The following is a 21778-nucleotide window of genomic DNA, read 5'->3' on the forward strand; positions in this document are numbered from 1 at the left end:
CAGTTGCTGACAACTCTATGGAAGGTTCATGGTGACAAGAAGTTAAAATAATTTCATAAGATGAAATTTATGGATCGTCAGTGAATTTCTGTTACTCATGCTTTGCTTATTCTCTTTAACCAAAGAAAGAAAAATAAATTTTTATATGGCCTTGGAAATACTATGAGTTTTGTTTTGAAATCAATAATAAATTTTAATTAGAAGTATATTCTATTTATGAAGTCAGTTTTCACACCCAAATTTAAAGAGCCATGTGACCACAACTATTCTGTATTCCTTCATCTCTCAGGTGATGATACATTTATGTGGTCATATTTCTCTATGAGATTTTTTTTTAAAGTTACTTAACTACTCTTGGAAACTTTGAGATATGAATCTATTCTAGAGTTTCCAGGAATCTGACAGGTAGATTAGATATGATTTCACTGGCAAAGGAGATGTTCTTATTGTTTTATTTACTGGGCTATTTGTAGGAAAATAGCACAGATTTTAGTTATTCCCTCTGGAAATGCCGAGTCTTTGGATGAAAAGTAAAAATAAACAAGGTTCAGAATTGTTGCAGTGGAAGCTTCTCAAGACATGATGACTCTGAAATGTAGGACCTTAAATTCCTGTATCATTCAAAGAAGCAGTTATGCCTTAATCTCCTCTGGGGTGGCCAATGGCATAGGAGAAGGACACATTTTTGTGGTACTTAGTATGCATTTATAAAACCTGGCTGTCTGGTTTACATACTCTGGTCTGTTCATTGTTTCCCACTTGTTCTTTCATTTGCTTCCCTTGGAAGTAGCACATTGAAAAATTCAATAATTTATGGCGTGGTACTTACTTATGAGACGTCACAAAGACTTCTTTCCTCCTTCCTTTCCAAAATTGTCCTTGTTTGCCTACTTATGCTAACCAGTGGGCTCAACCCATTGACCACCTGTTGACAGGTGGGTATTAGATCCACTCAGAACTTCCATGCCTTGACTTATATCAATATTTTTAAAACACATACTAAAAAGGCCTTTGTGATTTGTGGGACTGGGCCAGAGCTTTCCATTTATGAAAATTATATGCAGCCGGCTTTGCTCCCCAGAAAGGCTGAAAGTAACAAACAATACCTCATGTTTTATGTACTCTATGGATACCTGGCAACCCACTGAATTACATATAGTCACCCCTCAGTACCCACAGGGGATTAGTTCTAGGACCCACCATGGGCACCACAATCTGTGGACGCTCATGTCCCTTTTATAAAATGGTGTAGGATGGTGGGCCCTCTGTATCCATGGATGGGGAAACAGCGGTTACGGAGAGCTGGCTGTATCTGATCCCATTTCTGGGACAGAGTCAGTAGATGGATCTATGTGAGCCATGAATTCTGCAGTTACGTTTTTAAAGCTGTGGTACTAGACTCTAATAAAGGATAAATAGAAGGAAAAGGTTATTTTGAAGGGGAGAGAAAGGACTTGATAGTATCAAATGCCACTCCAGATGTCCAGATGTTCAGTTTTAGCCCCTGGCAATTTATAGTTTAGTGTTTGTGAACAACTGAAGGTTATCCCTCCCCGAGCCTCCACCAGAGGTAGCCCAAGCCTTCCTGCTTTTTCTGTGTGTTTTGCGTCAGGCGGTGTTATTTTGAAGGTAGTTAGAGTTGTTTCGGGGAAGATGAGTTGGCAGCAAGGCGAATTGATATAATCGTGGAGCAAGTTGCTGAAGACCAGGAAATAACTGTTAAAATTTACAGTGTTCTTTCATATATATTAAAACAACAATAGCAGAAATAAAAGACTGAAATAAGTCACTTAGGAGGAACTGTGTTCAGTTTTCTATGATGCCTACAAATCCTTTTCTATATGCATACGTGATTTCATATGATTATAATCATACTGTAGTTAAACTTTTTCTCTTGTCTTTTTCAAGTTACAAATAACCATGCTTTTATATAATCTATAATGATCACTTTGGGTGGCTGCATAATTATTTAATAAGTCTTCTACCCTTGATGCTTGTGTGGAAACTAAGAGACGGTAGAATCTGTATCAGGGCAAGGTTTTGCGTCTTCACTTCTGGTTTTCTCTAATGAAAAGCAGTGGGGAGATGGCATGACGGCCACCTCTCATTGGGAAACTCGTCTCCAGATTCTGATTGGTACCCTCATCCGCTGAACTCAGACTCCTGCAGTCAGGGGTGGACTCTGCCCCACACCTACTCCTTGTACCTTTCTCTAAAACTTTCAATCCTCTTGAAAATGTAAACCCAGCTATGTGGAGAAAAGGGAACCCTCCTACACTGTTGATGGGAATGTAAATTGGTGCAGCCACTATGCAAAACAGTATGGAGTTTCCTTAAAAAAACTAAAAATAGAGTTTCCATATGATCCAGTCATCTCACTCCTGGGCATATACCCAGAAAAGGTGAAAACTCTAATTCGAAAAGATATATGCACTCCAGTGTTCATAGAGGCACTATTTACAATAGCCAAGACATGGAAGCAACTTGAATGTCCATCAGCAGATGAATGGATAACGAAGATGTGACATATATATGTATGTATATACACATAATGGAATATTAACTAGTCATAAAAAAAGAATGAAATAATGCTATTTGCAGCAACATGGATGGACCTAGAGATTATCATGCTAAGTGAAGTAAGTCAGAGAAAGACAAATATCATATGATATCAATTAAATGTGAAATCTAAAATAATGATACAAATTAAAAACAGAAATAGACTCACAGACACAGAAAACCAACTTACGGTTACCAAAGCGGAAGGGGAGGGAGGGATAAATTAAGAATCTGGGGTTAACATATGCACACTACTATATGTAAACTAGATAAACAGCAAGGACCTACTGCATCACACAGGGAACTATACTCAATATCTTGTGATAACCTATAATGGAAAAGAATCTGAAAAAGTATATATATATATGTGTGTGTGTGTGTGTGTGTGTGTGTGTGTGTGTGTGTGTGTGTGTATATATATGTATGTATGTAGAACTGAATCACTTTATTGTACACCTGAAACATTATAAATCAACTGTACTTCAATTTAAAAAAATGGAAAATATAAACCCAGCTAAATAGTCGCATCTTCAATATTATCAACTGAAACATTAATCCTTAGTTAAACTCTCAGATGGGATTGGTTGACTGTGAAATAAGAGCAGGACTGAGATGTAGGAATGGGCATTTGCCAAAGAGGAATAGAGGTGCTAGGACAGGAGATGGACAGAGGAGGCTGATTGTCCAGGGTTGCTCAGATCGGCTGTGTCTGTTCACCTTTGCAGCTCCTCTTAAATAGGATGGAAGGTTTTGCTGTGGAAGCTGACATAGCTGAGCCGGGGGTCCCGGGCTGCGAGGAGGTCTTCAGCAGGTTGCACACCTTAAGCGCTACCGCTGTGGTGCTCTCGCTTCTCTGATCACAGCAGCGAGTTGTTTGTGCTGATCATGTCCCCAGTAGGACTGAGTTTCCAGCCTCAGATAAAGGTCACCCTGCCTGAGTTCCAGTTTTTAGTCACTTTTTTCAAGGAAGACAAAGTAACTTTACTTCAGGCATACTTGTTGTGAAGGAAAAGTCAAAAGCTGATAGTGTTTTTTGGTTCATTTCTTAGTGAGTCATTAAAATCTGCCTAAAAATCATAGACTTAAATTTCTATTGTTCTTTTTATTAATCATCATGAAGGCTATCAATAATGGCAGTGCTTTAAAAGAAAAATCACCCAACCAGTTGACAAAAGCCAACATGGTTTTGGAAGCATCCCCCTAGGGCTTGTGGGTAGAAACCCACAAGCCTTCTATTAGGGAAATAGAAAAATAATCGGTTTAGTTTTTTTTTTTTTAACTAACTTTAGAAAATAATGTATGTGCATCCATGCATTCTGCTGAGTATATACTGTGTACTCTGAGGCATACACAGATGAATAAAAACTGACCTTGTACGTGGAGAGCTTAAAGCCTAGTGGAGAGTTGGACCTATAAACACGTCATCGTGCGCAGTAGAATGAATGCTGTGAAAGAGGAATGTATATGCATAAAATGCTTTGGCGATCCAGGAGAAAAAACACTCAGGCATGCGAGAGAAAGTTAGGCAGACTGTGCTTGAGAGGTGACCTTTCAGTTCACACTTGAAAGATGAGCAGAAGTTTTCCAGGCAGAGGAGGTAGAAATTCTAGAAACAGGGAACAGGATGTACAAAGGCAATGAGGTATTGCAGAGCTGCTGTGTCTGGGGAGCTTCAGGTGATTCAATATTTCTGAAAAGTACATATTTTACTCTTATTGGAGCATAAAGCACGAAGGGGCACATGTCAAAGGATGAGGCAGGAGAGATAACAAGGGACTGCACTATCAAGTATTCCATTTAAAGAGATTTTGATTTTCCTGGAGAAGCTCTAAAACCTTAATGTAGATAAGAATCCCCTGGGCACTTTGGTAGAATGCACATTCCTGGGCTTCACGTTCTGAAATCCTAGATCAGGGGGTTTGGAGAAGCCTCCCCAAATCTGCATTTCTAACAAGCAATCCAGGTAATTCAAGCATAGTAGGACAGAAACCATCCTTGAAGAAATGTTGCTTGCAGCAGTGGGGAGCTACTGAATCTTGTTTCACAGGAGAGTGAAATGATTATATACATACGATGGAGCTGGGCAGCTCTGGAAGAATAATTTGGAGTGGGGAGCAGGGAGAGAATGGAATTAAACCAGGCAGGAGGTAATGGAGGCCACGACCAGGGTGAGGCCAGTCGGGAGAAAACCGGAAATACCGTTGTTCTTTTATCACTTTATATACAGTAAAAGCTCTCCCAATTTACTTTTCTCCCATTTTCTAATTTTCTAAACTAGTGTATTTTTCTGCCACTTTTGAGTGGGATTTTCTCTTTCCTCTTCACTTTTCTATTTCTGCCATGTACATGTCATCTGCCCTTGTTCTTCTTTAACCTTGATATATTAGCACTCTTTAGAATTCTGTGTCCTAAGAGCCACTGGTAGAGATAATTCTTGTTTCATGTTGATAGATGTTCATCTGTCTCCCATCTATCACTATAATGGATGACATGATTGGCTATTGTTGTAGCTCTTATTGACTGGAATAACTTATGTTTGAAAGTTTGTTGATCCCTTTGAAGATTAATATGGTTGTCTTCTATGACATGTATGACAATACATTGGTTCAAAGAATATTTCCATGGTTGGTACCAGAAACTTGGTCGCAGCCTTTCAGTCCTCAGAGTCTAGCTAAGTAAAGGCAGTAAAATCTGAATTATCTAGCCTCATATAGAGTAATGTTTCTATGTGCTGGGGGGAGGGGATCCCAAATTATAGCTAATATATTTCTTGGAAATTAAGAGCATCACTTTTTACTGCACCCATATTTGACTAATATTAAAACTGAGCTTGCTTTAAAGAGTATATAATTTTTCTGAGCAATGAAAGAAGACAGCTTTCATCTGTGGCTCAGTGGAGGGAAGCAGGTCTGGAATTCAAAACTGATCACATAAAATGCACAGCCTGACCAATCTGCAACTAATAACATATATATTCAACCGAAAACAAAGCTCAGTATGGATTCATAGCCCAGCCAGCTTTGCAAATACCCATTTGCCCAGTTGCCATAGACAGGTAAGGTTTTATGTCTGGAAAAGAGATATTTTTCATTTTTATTTATAAAATTCCCGAGAGTAGAGAAGACTTCTTTTTTAAAGCAATTTTAGTATATATTTCTAAGGCTTGTAGAGCTTTTACATAATGCATTAATTTTGGTTGTCAAAAGACAGCAATCAAATTTTATCAAATTTTGGGGTTAAGGTGTGTGTCTTAAGTTTGTAAACGCTTCTAAGTATTCGTAAGTTCTCAGGCACTTGAACTTGCAGGTCCTGATAAGACTGTCAAATGGAAACTAAGGGATTCTTCCTAATTAAAAATAATATAGAGTTATTATTAAAAAGTATAAAGAGGAATAAAATCACCAGAATCCCATACTCATAAATGTCCACTAAAAATGCTTTCTTTACTTCCATCTCTTTTATTCATGTACATTCATACTTATGACATTGTAAATAATTTAGATCATAGAACTCCATTTTTTCCTTTTTTTAAAAAAAATATTTCAGGAGCATTTACCACTTATTACATATTTTTAAAAAGCATTGTTTTAGTTTCCTATGGCTACTGTAACAAATACCAACAAACGAAGTGGCTTAGAACAACATATATTTATTCTCTAATAGTTCTGTAGGGTCTAAAGTCCTTTTCACTAGGCTGAAATCATGGTGTCAGCAGGGCTGAGGTCCCTCTAGAAACACTAGGTAGAATGTGTTTCCTTGCCTTTTCCAGTTACTAGAGCTGCATTCCTTGTATTCTTTCACTCTGGATCTTTCCTCCATCTTCAAAACCATCAGCAAGGCCTCTTGCTTCAGTGTCATATTACATTCTTCTATAATCAAATCTCCTTCTGCCTCCCTCTTATAAGACACTTATGATCACATTTAGGGCCCACCTGGATAATATAGGATAATCTCCTTGTTGCGATATCCTTAATTTAATCACATCCGCAAAATTCCTATTAAGGTAACATATTTACAGGTTCAAGGAATTAGAACCTCGTATGTTTGGAATGCATTACTCTTTCTACCACAATGGTCTTTATTGGTTTTATAATATTTCATTTTATGGCTGTTCAATATTTATTAACAGTTGCCCTTGTCTTGTACCTTTTGGTTTTTCCCAATGTTATACTATTACAAGGAATTCTAATTAATTTTCATATGCATAGATTTTTGTGCATTTACTCAATTAGATTTGTATAATTTCTAGAATGCGGACTTAGTTCAAATATATATGTGTGTGTATATTATTTATATGTATATATGCACACATAGACATATATATGTAAATATCTGTGTATATGTACACATACGTCTATATGCATGTGCATATGTGTAGTGTGTGTGTTTTCATTCTCCAGATTACTTTCCAGAAAGTTGGTAAAGCGTATTTATCTCCTTGTGCTCTCACCAGCATTGAGTATTACCTTTTATTTAGTCTTTGCCAGTTAAACAGGTAAAAAATATCTGATTGATGTTTTAATTGCATTTCTATGATTTATGAAAAGTGAAAATATTATCACTTTTTATGATTAACATCATATTTATTCTCCTATGAGTTAATATTTCTTTAAAAATTTTGTTGTTCAAATAACGTATGCTAATGCATATATAAGGAATCTAAAAAAAGGGTACTGAGAACGAACTTGAGGACACTGGGGGGGAAGAGGAAGCCGGGACGAAGTGATAGAGTGGCATGGACATATATACACTACCAAATGTAAAATAGATAGCTAGTGGGAAGCAGTCGCATAGCACAGGGAGATCAGCTCGGTGCTTTGTATCCACCTAGAGGGGTGGGATAGGAAGGGTGGGAGGGAGACGCAAGAAGGAGGGGATATGGGGATGTATGTATACATATAGCTGGTTCACTTTGTTGTACAGCAGAAACTAACGCAACATAATAAAGCAATTATCCTCCAATAAAGAGGTAAAAAAATAAAAAAAGTTTAAACACACCTAAATTGAAACAAAATGAAAGGTTAACATTCAGAAAAAAATTTTTGTTGTTATAAAAATGATATAAATTAATAAATCCAATGATTGAAGCTTGCTTGAGAAGTCCTTGGCTAAAAAATTTTGTGTCTTCGCTGACACATTATCCTCTGATTTGTGGAATAATCTGAGTCAACTTTAAGAATGGAATAAAATTCTGATTTCTGCAGAAGCACATGGTTTCTACCTCTGTCTGTGTATGTTCCCTATGTGGTACTTCAATGGAAATTTTTACCTCTTATTTTAATGGGATAATTTTCAATAACTGTAGATGCCTGACCTGGAAAAATATTCAAGAAAAGAAGAACTGATAAATTAACCTTAATCTTATATTACAGAAAGGTCTTAGTGTCAGCTACTAAAGGGCTAAATATAACCACACTGACCCACTTAATTGACACTTCTTATAATTGCACTGTAATTCATGCTCAGGAGCTGGATGAGAAATGATGTACCTTAGACCAAGCTTCTGGATCAAGAAACACCATGTCCTTGAAGTTAATTCCAGATTGAGAGTCTAATGTAATGATTAGTGTCTGAGGTTCACTGTTACTCAAAAAGCATTTTGCATTTCATACAAACTAGTTAGACACATATTTACATGTGTCTACAGATACACAGCTACATGTGTGTGGTCTCTTTTCTGAGATTTTGAAATCTGAGGCAGTAGACCTGTCTAACAGGTACAGTGTATATGAATAATGGTATGGGCTCATGAAATTCCAAGAGGAATAGACAGAAAGGGCTTTTTAAAACAGGTAAGGGGTCCGTCTTAAAAATACTTGCTTTCAAGTATCTTTCTAACCCTGAGCAAATTCTTCCTCCCTTTATCCCTTGTCTTCACGTTCATCCTAATGGTGTATTGAGGATTAAAAGATGGAGATACAGCCCCTGCCCTCACGGAGCTCTTACTCTAAGGGGGAGTGATCTGCAAACACACAGATTCTGATATGGTGGGGGAACACTTTTCATGCAGGAGCTCTCAGTTGCAGAGCTCAATAGAGGGATACCTAACCCAGTAGGGGGAAGGAGGCTCATAGGAAGGCTGTCTACAGTAAGTGGCAAGGAAGTGTGGTCTTAAAGCAGTCTCGAAGTTAGCCTTCCTATTTGTCAGATGTTGGCGTTGGTCTCGCAGCATTGCTCTCTGCTCCGTAATTGGATTGCTGAGCTCTGTTGGAGGCCAGTGCTCTGCTTGGTTTATTGATGGCTCTTGCAGACGGCTGATTTTGAACGGAGAGACACACTCTTCTCTGTTTCTCACCCAGGAGTCTCCTTCCTGCAGGATGACCCCCTCCAGCCCTGTAAGTATGACACATTTTCTAGCAGCCTAACTCCTCTCCCAGGGGAGATTAGGCTATGGGGCTTCTCCCAGGACCCTGCTTGAGAGTCAGTGATAGGGTAGACAGAGTGCTAGGGTAATATGCTTACAATCAGTGATTCTGAAACCCTCCCTGGTCCTGTGAGCTGGGCTGCCACCATGCATATCTTTTTCTTTTAAATTAATTTTTATTGGAGTACAGTTGATTTACAATGTTGTGTTAGTTTCTGCTGTACAGCAAAGTGAATCGGTTATACATATACATATATCCACTCTTTTTTAGATTCTATTCCCATATAGGTCATTACAGAGTATTGAGTAGAGTTCCCTGTGCTATACAGTTATCTGTTTTATATATAGCAGTGTGTATATGTCAGTCCCAATCGCTCAGTTTATCCCTCCCTCCCTTTTCCCCCTTGGTAACCGTAAGTTTATTTTCTACATCTGGGACTCTATTTCTGTTTTGTAAATAGGTTCATTTGTACCATGTTTTTAGATTCCACATATAGCGATAATCATATGTTTGTCTTTCTCTGTTTGACTTCACTCAGTATGACAATCTCTAGGTGCATCCGTTTCGCTGCAAATGGCACCATCATATGTTCTAATCTACTTATCTTTTGTACAAATCAAGGAGTCGCTAATTTGGGAGAAAAGTGCTTCATTTCCCATGTCTATCTGTTCTCTCCTCTTTAATTTTGTGAAGTTGTTGGTTATTTGCTACATTTTCTGAGCCTCCGATTCTCCTGGGATCCAGGGAACACCTGAGGAAAATATCACATTCTCTTCCCATTCTGGCTCGTATTTAGTCTGTCCTTTCCCCTCTCGGACCTTGTCCTTCAACCTGCCCTTGTGGATTATGTACTTCTCTACCTAACCTATCAGGAAAGAGAAATCAGTTTTATTTGGTTTCCTTTGTTTTATCTATTCCCTTTAGAAATCTGAATCTCTCTTGCCCTATGATATTGTTTAAAAATGTTTTTTTAATATGCCCAGCACGATGTAACCCTACCTATTATCCATCTCTTAGCTTTTCAGCATTCAGATCTATCCCTACAAGTTAATTTTCATTGATCTTTTTTTATCTTCCTTCACATTTTAGCAATGTAAGCAAAAAAATTTGCTTAGTAATTCTAGAAGAGCTTTCTTACAACCCGTTCCCATTGATGCAACTTTCTTTACATTTCTAGCCCAGCTTTTAAGCTTTATTTCTTAAGGTATACAGCGATTACAAGCATTGCTCATTCAGAATGGGCAACGTGCTCTTCACACTCCTATACGCAAAACTCTCAAGACAGCATTTAGAAGATGACCAAAGTACACTTGTAGGTATGGACAGCCTTGGGGATGTAGTCACTTCTGGGTACTCTGATGACAAGAGTGGACAGAGATCAAAGTAAATTTATAGCAGAATCCCCAGACCAGGCCATGATCAGAATACATTTTGAAACTCAGTATTAACTCCACTTGCCCTCGTATCTTTTCATTGGACACGGCCTCATGGCAAGCGTGTCAGTGCAGGGAGCTGACAGCTTCCCAGGCCTCATGCTTACACTAGAAGACTTAATCTCCTATAGTGTCTAAGTTCAAGGCGAGGCTCCAGGGATATTAACCTTAATGCTGTTCTGTGTAGGGTGAAGGAAACCCTACTGAATAAGCATGGGTCAGCGGATGGAACATAGACAGGAGAATTCAAGTCAGTGAAAAGAACCTGGAATCTTGTATATGTAGGAGAGGGGTTAACAGTGAAGAATTTGACCCTTCATTAAATACTTACCTCATCTTAAGCTGGCATTTCAGGAGCTTGACAAGCTTATTTTTCAATCTCATTCACCTTTCTCATAAAAACAATGACTGATAATATCAACCTGATTAAATGAATGAGCATTCTGGATCACAAAACTTGTCCACTGCTGTATAGGCTTAGTTGTGCAATAAGTAGAAAATCTGACTGGATATTTGTATAATGACCTAGATCGGCTGTAGTCTTAAGAATTTCCAATCATCTCAATTCCTTCGTAGTTCCGTAGCCAGAGTTTTACTGCATTTGCAACTAAAATATGCTTTAGTTTCTGCTCATATAATTGTTTTGTCTGTAGAAAAATGTCAGCAGTTCTGACAATTTTAATTCTTGTATTTGCTGACTGCATTACCTTCTGAATCATAAGTTCCCAAATCAAGTCAAACAGGTTAGAAGACAAGTTACACTTCAGTGTCACACCTACTCCTACTCTTAAAGAAGTGTGGGAATATATCAGCCACTTTCACTATATTAACTAATTCATTTCCGGTTCTTCACTCACTTTACCAATTTTTATTTTTCATTTTGGATACAACCCCAATTCTTGAAGCCTTTGAAGTGCAAAAAACATTAAAGGAAACATGAAATGTTTAAAGGAAACATTAAAGTAGTTTAAAATACTCAGGTCTTTACCCAGCACCTTGAGAATCTGCACGGTGGATTCCCCAAAATGCACAGGGTGGAGAGAGTTATGACATCTGCTGCCCACAGGCCAAAATATGTATTATTCAGTCAAGAGAAGAAATTAATGTTTTATTGATTTATCCATTTTATTGCTATCATTTTTATGGGTGTTGCCCACATATGTAGGCTTTTCTGGAAGGACCATGGAGGATATGAGAGTTGGTGGTGCAGAGTTGCCCCAGAGTTCAATCATCCAGAACTTGACTCTCACCCACTGTATCACTACAGTTTAACTCTCCTCAAACACCCACACAGAAAGTCCTTCCTTGTTGTTTCAGCCTTTTTCATCTTTGCATTTGAAGGTCCTTCCACATGGTAGTTATTTCAGTATTCAAGGACAGCTGTTGCTTGTTCCCTAAATCTTTTCTTTTCCACATTCACCAGAGTTCCTTGAACCCACAGTTTATATAGCACACTTTCAAGTCCCCTTTCACCAGCTTCATTGTTCTGCTCTGAGCAGCCTCTGATATGTAATTATCTGGATACCTAAAGAGTGAGCACAAAAATTTTTCCCTGGGCTTATCTTTGGGGATGGGGTAGGGGGTAGGATTCAAAGAGAGTTTCCCCTGGATTTGGTTGTGACATTTCTTAAAGCCATGTTAAGACCCCAAGAATGTTAGCCTAACACTTCTGTTTCCAGTTACAGAATATAGATAAAAATGAATCAATAAGAGAAAGTCTTTAGAGTTTAAAAATATCCTCCTGGGATTCTTAAAAATTCAGGATTCTTTGAGAAACTCAATTGACCTGCTAAAACAGATAAATTTCAGGGCATCTTGAAAGAAAGAATAGATACCTGAGCATCTGAAGTATCTCCATTGAAAAAACATGTCTTGAATGCTTACATAAATCAGGAACTGTCAGCTTGTAGAAGTACAGAGATCAATAAAACATGACTTTAGCCTTGAGGAAGCTCATAGACTAACAGGAAAGGCAGCAGTAAACAGTCAATTGTAATACAGTGTGACCAGCACCCCTGTAGAGGCATCTTCAGAGTGCCATGAAAGTAGAGAGTATGGTGTAGGATGCCCTCTGCTCCAGTCTTGCATCTCTCTGCATGGTATTCTCTTAGCTTCTGCATATTGCCAACATTTATGTGTGTTGTGCTCTAGACGCTGCATGAAGGGCTTTATGTATGTCATCTCATTTATGTGTGTGAACCTCTTAGAGGTTGGTCCTATCATGGACCCCATAAAAAGAGGGAAAATGGGCAGACATTAGGTGACTTGATTAAGGTCACAGTAAGTGTTGGATGCAGAATTCAAACCCAAGATTCTTGCTCTTAAGCAATGCTCTGTACTACCTATCTCAGAGAAGGCCTTTATCTAGAGTGGTGGTTCTCAACCAGGAGCAATTCTGCACCCCCAAGGAACATTTGGCAATGTCTGTAGACATTATTGACGATCACAACTGGCATCTATTGGGGAGTGATCATGGAGGCTGCTAAACGTCCTGCAATGCACAAGACAGTCCTCCAAACAAAAAATCATCCAGCCTAAAATGTCAACAGTGCAGGGGTTGGGAAGCTCTGCTCTGGAGTATGGTACTATCTTTGTGTCAGCCTTTAAAAAATACTTTTTTGGATATTTAAAAGCATTTTTTTAAGAGAAGACATGGCTTAGTATGGGGCAAAAAATATTGGACCAAGTCCCTAAGTATCTGGTGAAGTGTATTTTGCCATGTAAAATTGAGAAAATATTGTCTTCTTTGTCTGCCTTTGTAGATTTCAAGGATCTGAGGAGGCCCATCAGAAATTCTTAGAGTGCTTGGGGTGAAAATATTTCTGGGGGTCCCCAGGATTAAAGAGCATCTCAAAGTAGACTCCTGTTCTTTGTTTAGCCCCATCCCTTCTCAGCTGACCCCCCATCCCCTTTTTCCTCACCCTTATCTTTCTATAAGCAAGTTTGTTCCCAGTATTTACTGATTGAACTAAACCATTTTTAAAACGTTATTTTTGATTAAACATTTTTTTTAAATTTATTATCTCTTGACATATTACACCAGATTAAAGTAGCTAATTTAAATTCTAGTGTTTTCTTTATATACTTAATCATAAGCATTGGTGGGTTTGGGGAGTTATTGGAATCCTGTGGTTTTCTTCAAAATGAATAACTGTAACATTGGTTCAACCTCCCCTTCATTCCTTCCTTTCAAAGTCTTAACACTCATGGCAGGAAAATGATTCTAGCATTGGTTAACTAAGTGCCAGGTCGTATCTTCACAGGTAGTGGTTGACCAGTCCCTAGATAGGGTGAAGCCAGACAGGTGTGCAGTGTAGCAATTCATCAAATGGATGTAAACTCAAAAATAAAGTTTACTGAGGTTTTAGGTGAGTGTGGCATTCCCTCGGCGTGCTTTTCCTACACGACAAACAGCGTCCCTCGGCAGAGCCATTACTGACTTTCTTGGAGTGTTTTCCTGGTGATCCAGTCTTCAGTGAATCACGCATCAGCCTCCAGGTGTGCGCTGTGCACTCCACCGGGTTCCGGATCGCGCTGGGTTTAATTTCTTTGGAGGGACCGATCCACCAGGGGCTCCGCGCTGGGGGCGCGGCGGCGGGAGATGCTAGGGTGTCCCAGTCCTCCTGGGCTCACGCACCGGTCCCGTCTGCTCCCTTTCCCATGAGGCCCCGCTCCTATGGGGAGTGTCTGCGGTGGGGACCGGTCCCGCCGCCTGGCCCCTTCCCGCTGAGGCTGCACAAAGGTGTCCGGCTGGAGTCCGCCAACAGGCCAGCTTTCTATAAGTGCTTTTAAGTTTCCGTTTTTCGAGGAGGGGCGAAGAAGAGGAGCTTTTTCCATTTACATTCCTTTCCTTGTATGTAGATACCGAGAGGAAGCTCAGCACTGGGCATGTTCGGATGTTGAATGGTTTTGCTGATAAGCGCCAGCCTCCCGGAACCAAAGACTTAAACTAGTCCTCTCCCCTGCCCATCCCCACCCCCCCGCAGGAGCTGCAAATGGTATCTGCCAAACAGATGACAAAGTACCTTGGACTGAATCACACAGACAACATTTTGAGCCGAACGCACGGCCCAACTCTTGTAATTACTGTTTATAGCTGGCCAAGGCTGACCAGGAGAGGGCAAACCCAGGAGGAAACAAGTTTCCTGAACCTTGGAGAAATAGCTGTGTGTTGATTAAAGGCTAGGACGGGTACTTCTCACTCACGCTCCAAGTTGTTCTTGAGATCACAGTTCGCAGCACGTTTCCTCTGGAGGCAGTGAGTAGATAATTGGGATCTTTTTTGTCTTTTTTTTTCCCCCTCCTCCCTCCGTTTTGGTCTTATGGCCTTGAACCTACAGTGAATTGAAGCGAGAAAGAAATGGATATGTCTGACCCAAATTTTTGGACTGTGCTCTCAAACTTTACTATGCCTCATTTGAGGAGTGGGAACAGGCTTCGGCGAACACAAAGGTAAAAAACTTGGGGGTCCTTTTAGCCTGGAGAGGGAATGAATGCTTTGGCTTAGGAGGCTGCCCGGCTGCCTGGGCCCCCTTAGCAACTGGGGTTTTGTTGATTGGGTTACAGTTTGAAAAGTTTATACTCTGCTGGGGGGCCCTGGTTCAGGTATTGCCTCCTCTGTGGTTTTCCTGGGTCACGCTGATGAATGTGCTTTTCGGAGTTCTTCAGAAATGTGGAGAGTCAGACCTCGAGTTGTGAGTGGTGGGGAGAGAAGGGAAGGGGGAGGAGATACTTTTTCCCTCTCTTTGATCTGATCATTTATCCGTTTCTTTCACTCAGGCGGTGGAGCTTCTGTTACTCTGTGTAGAGCCTTTCAGATGCTTCCCTCTATGAAATATTTAACCTTTATACGATGCAAATGTACGATTCAAAGATAGCTCAAGCTTGTCTGTTTCATATTGTCTGCTTAAAGAGAAACGTCTGCATAACTTTGCATTTTTAAAAATTGATTTGCTGACATTTATTTCTAAAAGTAGACTGGCCTTTTCATTTTGTAACATGTATTTGTTAGAACAGGTGAAAAGAAGAAAGATTTTAAAATCAAGGTGAAGCTCATGCCACAAGTGAAAGACAGTTGAGAGTTAGTTGCTGACACTTGGGTGAGAGAAAATGATTTTAAAGCAGGTGTTTCTTCTCTCTCCACATTTGTGTCCAGCACAGACAGGTGGCATGATTTTGGTTTTAGAGGGGCACACCCTTTGAGTTGTGTAAATATAGATTCTTTGTTTTTCTTCAAAACTCGCCCTGAACATACACGTGAACATGCACGAGGGCAAAGGTGCATGCAGTCAAATAAACAGGATGCTTGGCTATCAGATTGGTAGAGTCATCTCTATGCTCCAGTGTTTAAAGAACACAGGAAGATGGTTCATTCTGTTTGGTTATACCAGTAACTTTTTGTAGCTTAAGTGCAAATACATAATACTTTGGAAAACTTAGTAGTGTTTGCATTTGACATTTCTCATGGTATTTCTTAATTTTCAGAAGCGTCCTGGAATACCCTGACACATGCTGTTTATACATACACAAACAAACGTGTGTGTGTGTTTGTGTGTATGTGTCTCAGAGAGAGAGAGAGAGAGCATGATTGCGTCGATTTTTAAGTTATACTTACCTTTTAATGCAACTTGAACAATATTAGTCCCACTAAACCATATGATTCTAAAGTTGTGTCTTTTAAATAAGGTGGCTGTGCTTTTCTGCTATAATGTTCAGAGACACTCTTTTGGTATTGGTCATTTTTTAACAGGCTGTGTCATCCGTGCACCAAACCCCCCAAACAACGAATCAGTTGAAGAGATACTTACTGTTCCTGAACCAGGTCCCTACTCCTCATGGCAGTAAATCCTATAACTTCTTTGTCAGGAGCCCTTAAATATGTCTGAGTGACGTAGCCCTGGCGGTGATGCAGCTGCTACTCTCACCTAGAACCACTTCTTGGGAAGATAAGTCTGCTCTGGCATCACACCCGTGTGTCTGAAACCGAAAAGCATCTGGAATCTTTCTTCCCCGCACCTACATGTTTGATACTATTATTGAATCAAATCCATAAAAAATTCTCAGGCTGGTCTGACCATGGCCTTTGGACAGTATCTATCCAGCCCAGAGCACTCCATTTTAGACAGCTCACACTGGCAGAGAGCCTAGGTTCTGAAGGAACTTGGATTCCTCCCAACCAAATGAGGGTGTGGGAGGGCTGTGTCCATTCCCCAAGTCATGGGCCCGTATCTTCAGTTTAGTGATACAGAGAGGGAGGTGGAATTTCTTCCCTCCCATCTCAGAGTAGAGGTTGTCACAGCCTGTTTGTTATTTGGGATTTCCTAGATTCATGGAGTTTGGAAATATGTATCCTGAAGATCATCTCTAGATACATCTACTTACAGGTCTCACAGGGCTGGAACTGCCTTCTATGTATTAGGTAGCTTCAGGAAGGTGACGGGCAGGTGTCCCTCTCTCCGGGTCAGTGTACGTGGCCATTGCTTTCTCTTATTATACGGTGATCAGTTCTGGCTCTGCGTCCTTTCGTAAGGACATGAAGTGTATGCTTATAGTAGGACTCTTCCCCTTCTGTGACCTCCCTTAACTGCTCTACATCCTTTTCCTCCTCTAAGTGCCACATTAACCCTGTTTCTTACAGCACTGATCAGTTTCCCTAAATCTGCCCTTTTAAAAGGACCTCTCCTTTCCCAAGTAGCCCGATCCTTTTGCCAGCTTCCCTGAGGCTGTGCCCACTGTCCAGGTGAGGGTGCCCTGCCCTCATCCTCAGCTGGACGTGCCTGGGCCCTTGGAACAGCTCTCCTGCCCAAGCCTGGCTGCTTCTCTGCACATTTGCTGACTTTGTTCGACAGATCATTCATTTTGCATATTTTATCCCAGCTACTTGTTCTGATTACATTGTAATCCAGAGGACTTCATCATAACCTTTTCTTTATATCAGCTTCTTGCGTCTGTCAAAGAGTAAAATCCAGCTTTGAGCCTGTGAGTGAGCATCTTGGAGCTCCTAGGGATAGGATGTTTGGTACCACTTAGACAAAAGAGAGGCTGAATGGTTTCAGACTCTTCCCTTAAATCTGTATCATGGTAGAAATTGCCAACACAGAGGACTTTGGGTTTTTGCTGCATCGCATCTGCCTTGCCAGTTTAGCATGGCTCTGGTTTTTTGGTTTGCCCTCTCATGGGAACACTTTTAAGGTTTCTCTTCCAACTCAAAGCCCTGCATGGGCCCATAACTCCCTGAGTTCTTGGGGAAAGGCACCTACAGACTGACTCTCAGGCCTAGACTCTTGAACAGGTCCTGATGCACCGAAAGCCTGGCTGACTTGTGCTGCGTCCCAACGATGATCATGTTGTTGCCTTCATTCCTTTTTGCTTGGACTGCGGCAGACACTGGGTTGTCTGGAGGCACACTGACTTTGTCCGATGTTTTGCTGTAAAGCTCACATTTCCATTGGTAATGGTTCCTTTTTTATGATGGGCTTGGCCTACCTCTCCCCCTCCTTCATTTCCTCAAGGTAGTCTCAATACAGCCATTCACCTGCTGCTCTGAGGGACAAAAATCTAGGCTGAATGAACAGGGTATTTAAACGAAAATGTGTTGTTTTAAACTGAAGTAAGAATCGCATGTTTTAGAGGCTGTGAGTTTCATAGACCTGCGGATTCTCCGTTCACTTCAGGATCCCCTTGCAAGGCAGGATGGGAATTAGTTTGCCTGCTTTTTGTTACTATTTGTTTGTAACATCTTTTCCTTTCCCGTTGGATTAAAAATTTCGAGGCAGAAGGGATCCGACTTCTCTTTGACTTATGTCTCCTCTATGTCTCACTGTGAAGAAAGGCCTACCATTGATTTAGAAATGTTGCTGCTTAGTTCTGAAGTGCGCTTTTAGTTTCGTTGAAGTCTAGAGACTCTAGAAGATGCTTGATTTTTAACCTCAGTGGTCAGAAATCTGTCATGTTTTCTTTGGGCTTAAGTGATAATGTCCAAACCTCAGTGACACCTAAGTCAGTACAATCCTACCCAAGCCATTGGGTAGTCTGTGACTCAGTTCATCACTTTGAGAAAGGTTCCAGATGTATTTTTCTGAGAACCTTGGGATAAAAGGTTATTTTGGTTTTGCTTTGTTTTTTGCTAAATTCACATTACTCAGCAGTTACAATGAACAGCAGGTACATTCAGGGATCTTTAACTGCTGTAGTTGTCAGAAGGCGTTGAATTTTTATGCACACTGCATCTTCTCTTCAGAAACATCTGTAGTGTTTGGTGAGTTTTTCTTTTGTTTTGAGCATGAATATATGTCTTTAAAAAGCATGGAATATGCTTCTCTCCTGCCTTGGCATGTTAGATATTGGTTAACCCGTGCTTACCCCTTTTACAGAAAGCCCAGTTAAATCCACGTTTATTGAGCATCTGTTGTTTGCCTGGGCACTGTTACCCAAAGCTGAAAGCCATAGGCATGCCTTCAGTGAAGACATGCAGATGAATCATTGCAAACCAGGGCAATCAGGAAGTATTTACCAGGTACAAAGGAGCCGGGAGATGCACCAGATAGAAAACCTTGGGGAGGTTTTGAAGGGTACATTGGTATTTATCAGACAGGAAGACAAGGCCTTCCCAGGAAGTGAAAGAAATGGTGTGTACGAAGGCATGGAGGCCTTGGCAACAGCAGAGTTCAAGGGATTATACATAGCTCAGTATTGCTGGAGCATAAAGAACCAGAAGCATAACTCGGCACTGCTGAAGCATAAAGTTTAAAGAGGCTACATAACAGAGCACAATGGTTAAGAGGGTTGATCTGAAGCCAGTTTACCTGAGTTCAAATCTTAACTCTGTGATATTGTATACTGAGTAAGTTACCTTCTTTGGACTTCAGTTGCTCTGTCTATAAAGTAGGGACAAGTAAATTACTTGTCTCATAGAATTGGTATAAAGATTAAAATATGTTCATTTGTATAAAATGCTTAATGCAATGACTCACATCGAAAAGCCTTAATGAACTCCAACTATTAATACGGTTACTGTCATTACAGCAAGGGGATGAGTAGTGGATAATGACTGAGGAGGAGCGTTGAGACACTTGGTATTTGTGGGAGCTTGGCCTTTATCCAGTGGAAGAGAGACATGTCTAGCAGCACTTGGGGAGTTTAGGTCTGAGAAGAGAGGGTGGGACCTCGAAACCAATGAATAAGTTATTGCGGTAGCCTTTCTAAAGGGTTTTGCAGGCCTGAGCAAAGAATGTGGTGAGATTACGCCTTGAGAGATATTAAGGATATAAAATTGGGAGAAGGTGATGAGGTATTGGCTCTGAGGGATGAAGAAAGATACCACAATGGCCCTGGGGGTTTTTACTTGGGGAACCAGGGAAATGGAGAATCACCTGTACATATAAGACACAAGTACTTGTACTCGCCCCTTGTGTCCCCAGAGGCTCCTTCATCCACATTTATTGAGCACCTGTTGTGTGCTGAGTACCGTGGAGCTTCCATTCCTTCATTCAGCTGGTACAGCACCAGTGTCCTGTGCTGGGCCAGGGATATAGAGGTAAACCAGACAGAATGCTTGGGCCTCACAAATAAACCAACATCTAAATAAGTCAAGTGGTGGTCACTGTGTTCTGAAGGCTGTAAGCAAGAGCTGAGAAGAGAGAGTGACAGTGCGGGGACTACTTTAGATCGTGTGGTCGGGGAAGGTCTTTGAAGAGGTAATATTCAAGAGATCTAAAGGATGAGAAAGAGCCGTCGGCGGGAAGACCTTGGGAGCAGGCATCTGGGAACAGCCAAGGCTCTGCGGCAAGAAAGAGCGAGCCTCAAGGCAGGCAGTTGGACGGTAGGTCCAGGGCACTCAAGGAGGCTGGACCAGAGATAAGAGGCTTGGGAGTCCTCATTAGGACCATGAGAAATATGTTAGATTAATCTGTGGGAGAGCTAAAGATGCCTCATTTAAGGAGTGGGCAGAGATGCAGATAGGAACTGGAAGGGAGACGTGGAGGAGAGTCCCGTAAGAGGGAAGGAAGCTGGCAGAGTGTTCTCACAGAGATCCCGACAGAATGATCAACTACCGCTCCACGGAGATGAACCGTGGTGTGCGTTGTGTCTGACGACTGGGGAGTCCTGGTGACTTCAGCGTGAACCCCGGCAGCAGAGGGGTGGGCTCAGGGCGGCGGGAGGAGCCAGGAAAGCAGGAGTGAAGTAAGCGAGGCATTGGAGGCCATGGGTGGCACCCCTCCCTCTGTGGGTAGCTAAGCACAGCAGCCACACATCCTTGTGTACCAGCCTCTGCACATTCGCAGCTGGCCCGTCAGCCCTCCTCCCTGAATCATATCCCCTTACTCAGTGTTGCTCACTTTATTGTCCGCTTCATCACCCAGACAGGCAATGACAGCTTCCTTTCCCCTCCCCTCTGGAAGCTCAAGTTCTTTCCCCAGCCTCCTGAGTATCTGCTTTCTGACATGTTTACAGTTGGAGCTGCTCTGCTGAGGGTCTCTAGCCCCTACCTGCCCCCTCGTTGACTCTGCCTGAGCCTGAATCTGAGCCAAGTACAGATGGAGGGAGGGTACGCTGTCCGCCCCGCCCCTCAAGCCTATTCCACAAGTGGCTGAAACCTGGCGCTCACATCCATGCTCTCATCCTCTCTACACCTGACCTGCAGGCTCTGCCCCTCCCCGAGTCTTTGCACCCGTTTTCCTCCCACTCCTTGCTTTGCCCAGGCCTGTTTCGTAACTGCTTCCTTTCATCTTTCTGTCTTCATGCTCTGGACTGCATTTTCCGCAGGTGGGACAGGCCTGCCCATCACTGCGGGGCTCGCCCTTCCGTCCTCTCCTCTTGTCATCCTCCCATCTTGTCTCTAGTTAGCTCTGACATCGGCACTGGTGCCTAAGGCTCTCACTCGTGCACCCCTCCCCCAGCCTAATAAGGGAGACCCCTGAGGGAGAGGAGAACGTGGAGACCCCAGGTTAGGAGCTCCCAGCAGCTCTCTGAGTGACTTGTGTGCAGAGCCTGGCTGCCCCACACCGGAGCAGCGTGTTCTCCGGGTCTTCAGGCTGGCCAGACACAAAGGATGTGAGCCGGAATAAGCACATCTCAGAAATATTGCTTCAAGCTTCTAGTGGGAGGTTTACAACAGGAGCTGACAGATCATTTGTTTTGCCCCTGAATTTGTAGGTCTTTTGTGAGGGGAGAGAGAAGCAGAAAGAGGGAGGAGGAAAGGAGTGAGAGAGAAAAATGTGTGAGACCTTAAAAAGTAGATTTCAAAAGAAGTCCATTAAAAACCAAGCTTTAGAATGGGGAGCATATGCTCCCTGGGGACGCATGGGCTATTCGTTGCTCTACCTGGTCGACACTGGAAGGGGTATATGTGTGTCAGTAAGTTCACAGTGAGGGGGGTGAACGTTATATGTTTTTATGGCTCTGTTTGCTTCTCTTTACGCA

General features: G+C 41.5%; 1 protein-coding gene across 17 annotated transcripts in view; it reads left to right on the plus strand.

Annotated features, from left to right (window-relative positions):
• The window catches only part of MAST4 (microtubule associated serine/threonine kinase family member 4), a 568209-nt gene that overhangs the window by 394536 nt on the left and 151895 nt on the right, over positions 1-21778 (plus strand). Inside the window, exon 1 of one of the 17 annotated variants that reach the window (XM_067730869.1) lies at positions 14316-14809. The exons of 15 other annotated variants lie outside the window; for them this stretch is intronic. In XM_067730869.1, coding sequence (XP_067586970.1) covers positions 14718-14809 — 92 coding nt within the window. In that variant the 5' untranslated portion in view covers positions 14316-14717. Of the gene's footprint in view, positions 1-14315; positions 14810-21778 lie in introns of those variants that run through there. One more of the 17 variants, XM_067730871.1, reaches the window with a different exon arrangement.

Source organism: Pseudorca crassidens, chromosome 3 (assembly GCF_039906515.1).
Source record: "Pseudorca crassidens isolate mPseCra1 chromosome 3, mPseCra1.hap1, whole genome shotgun sequence".
Lineage (NCBI taxonomy): Eukaryota > Metazoa > Chordata > Mammalia > Artiodactyla > Delphinidae > Pseudorca > Pseudorca crassidens.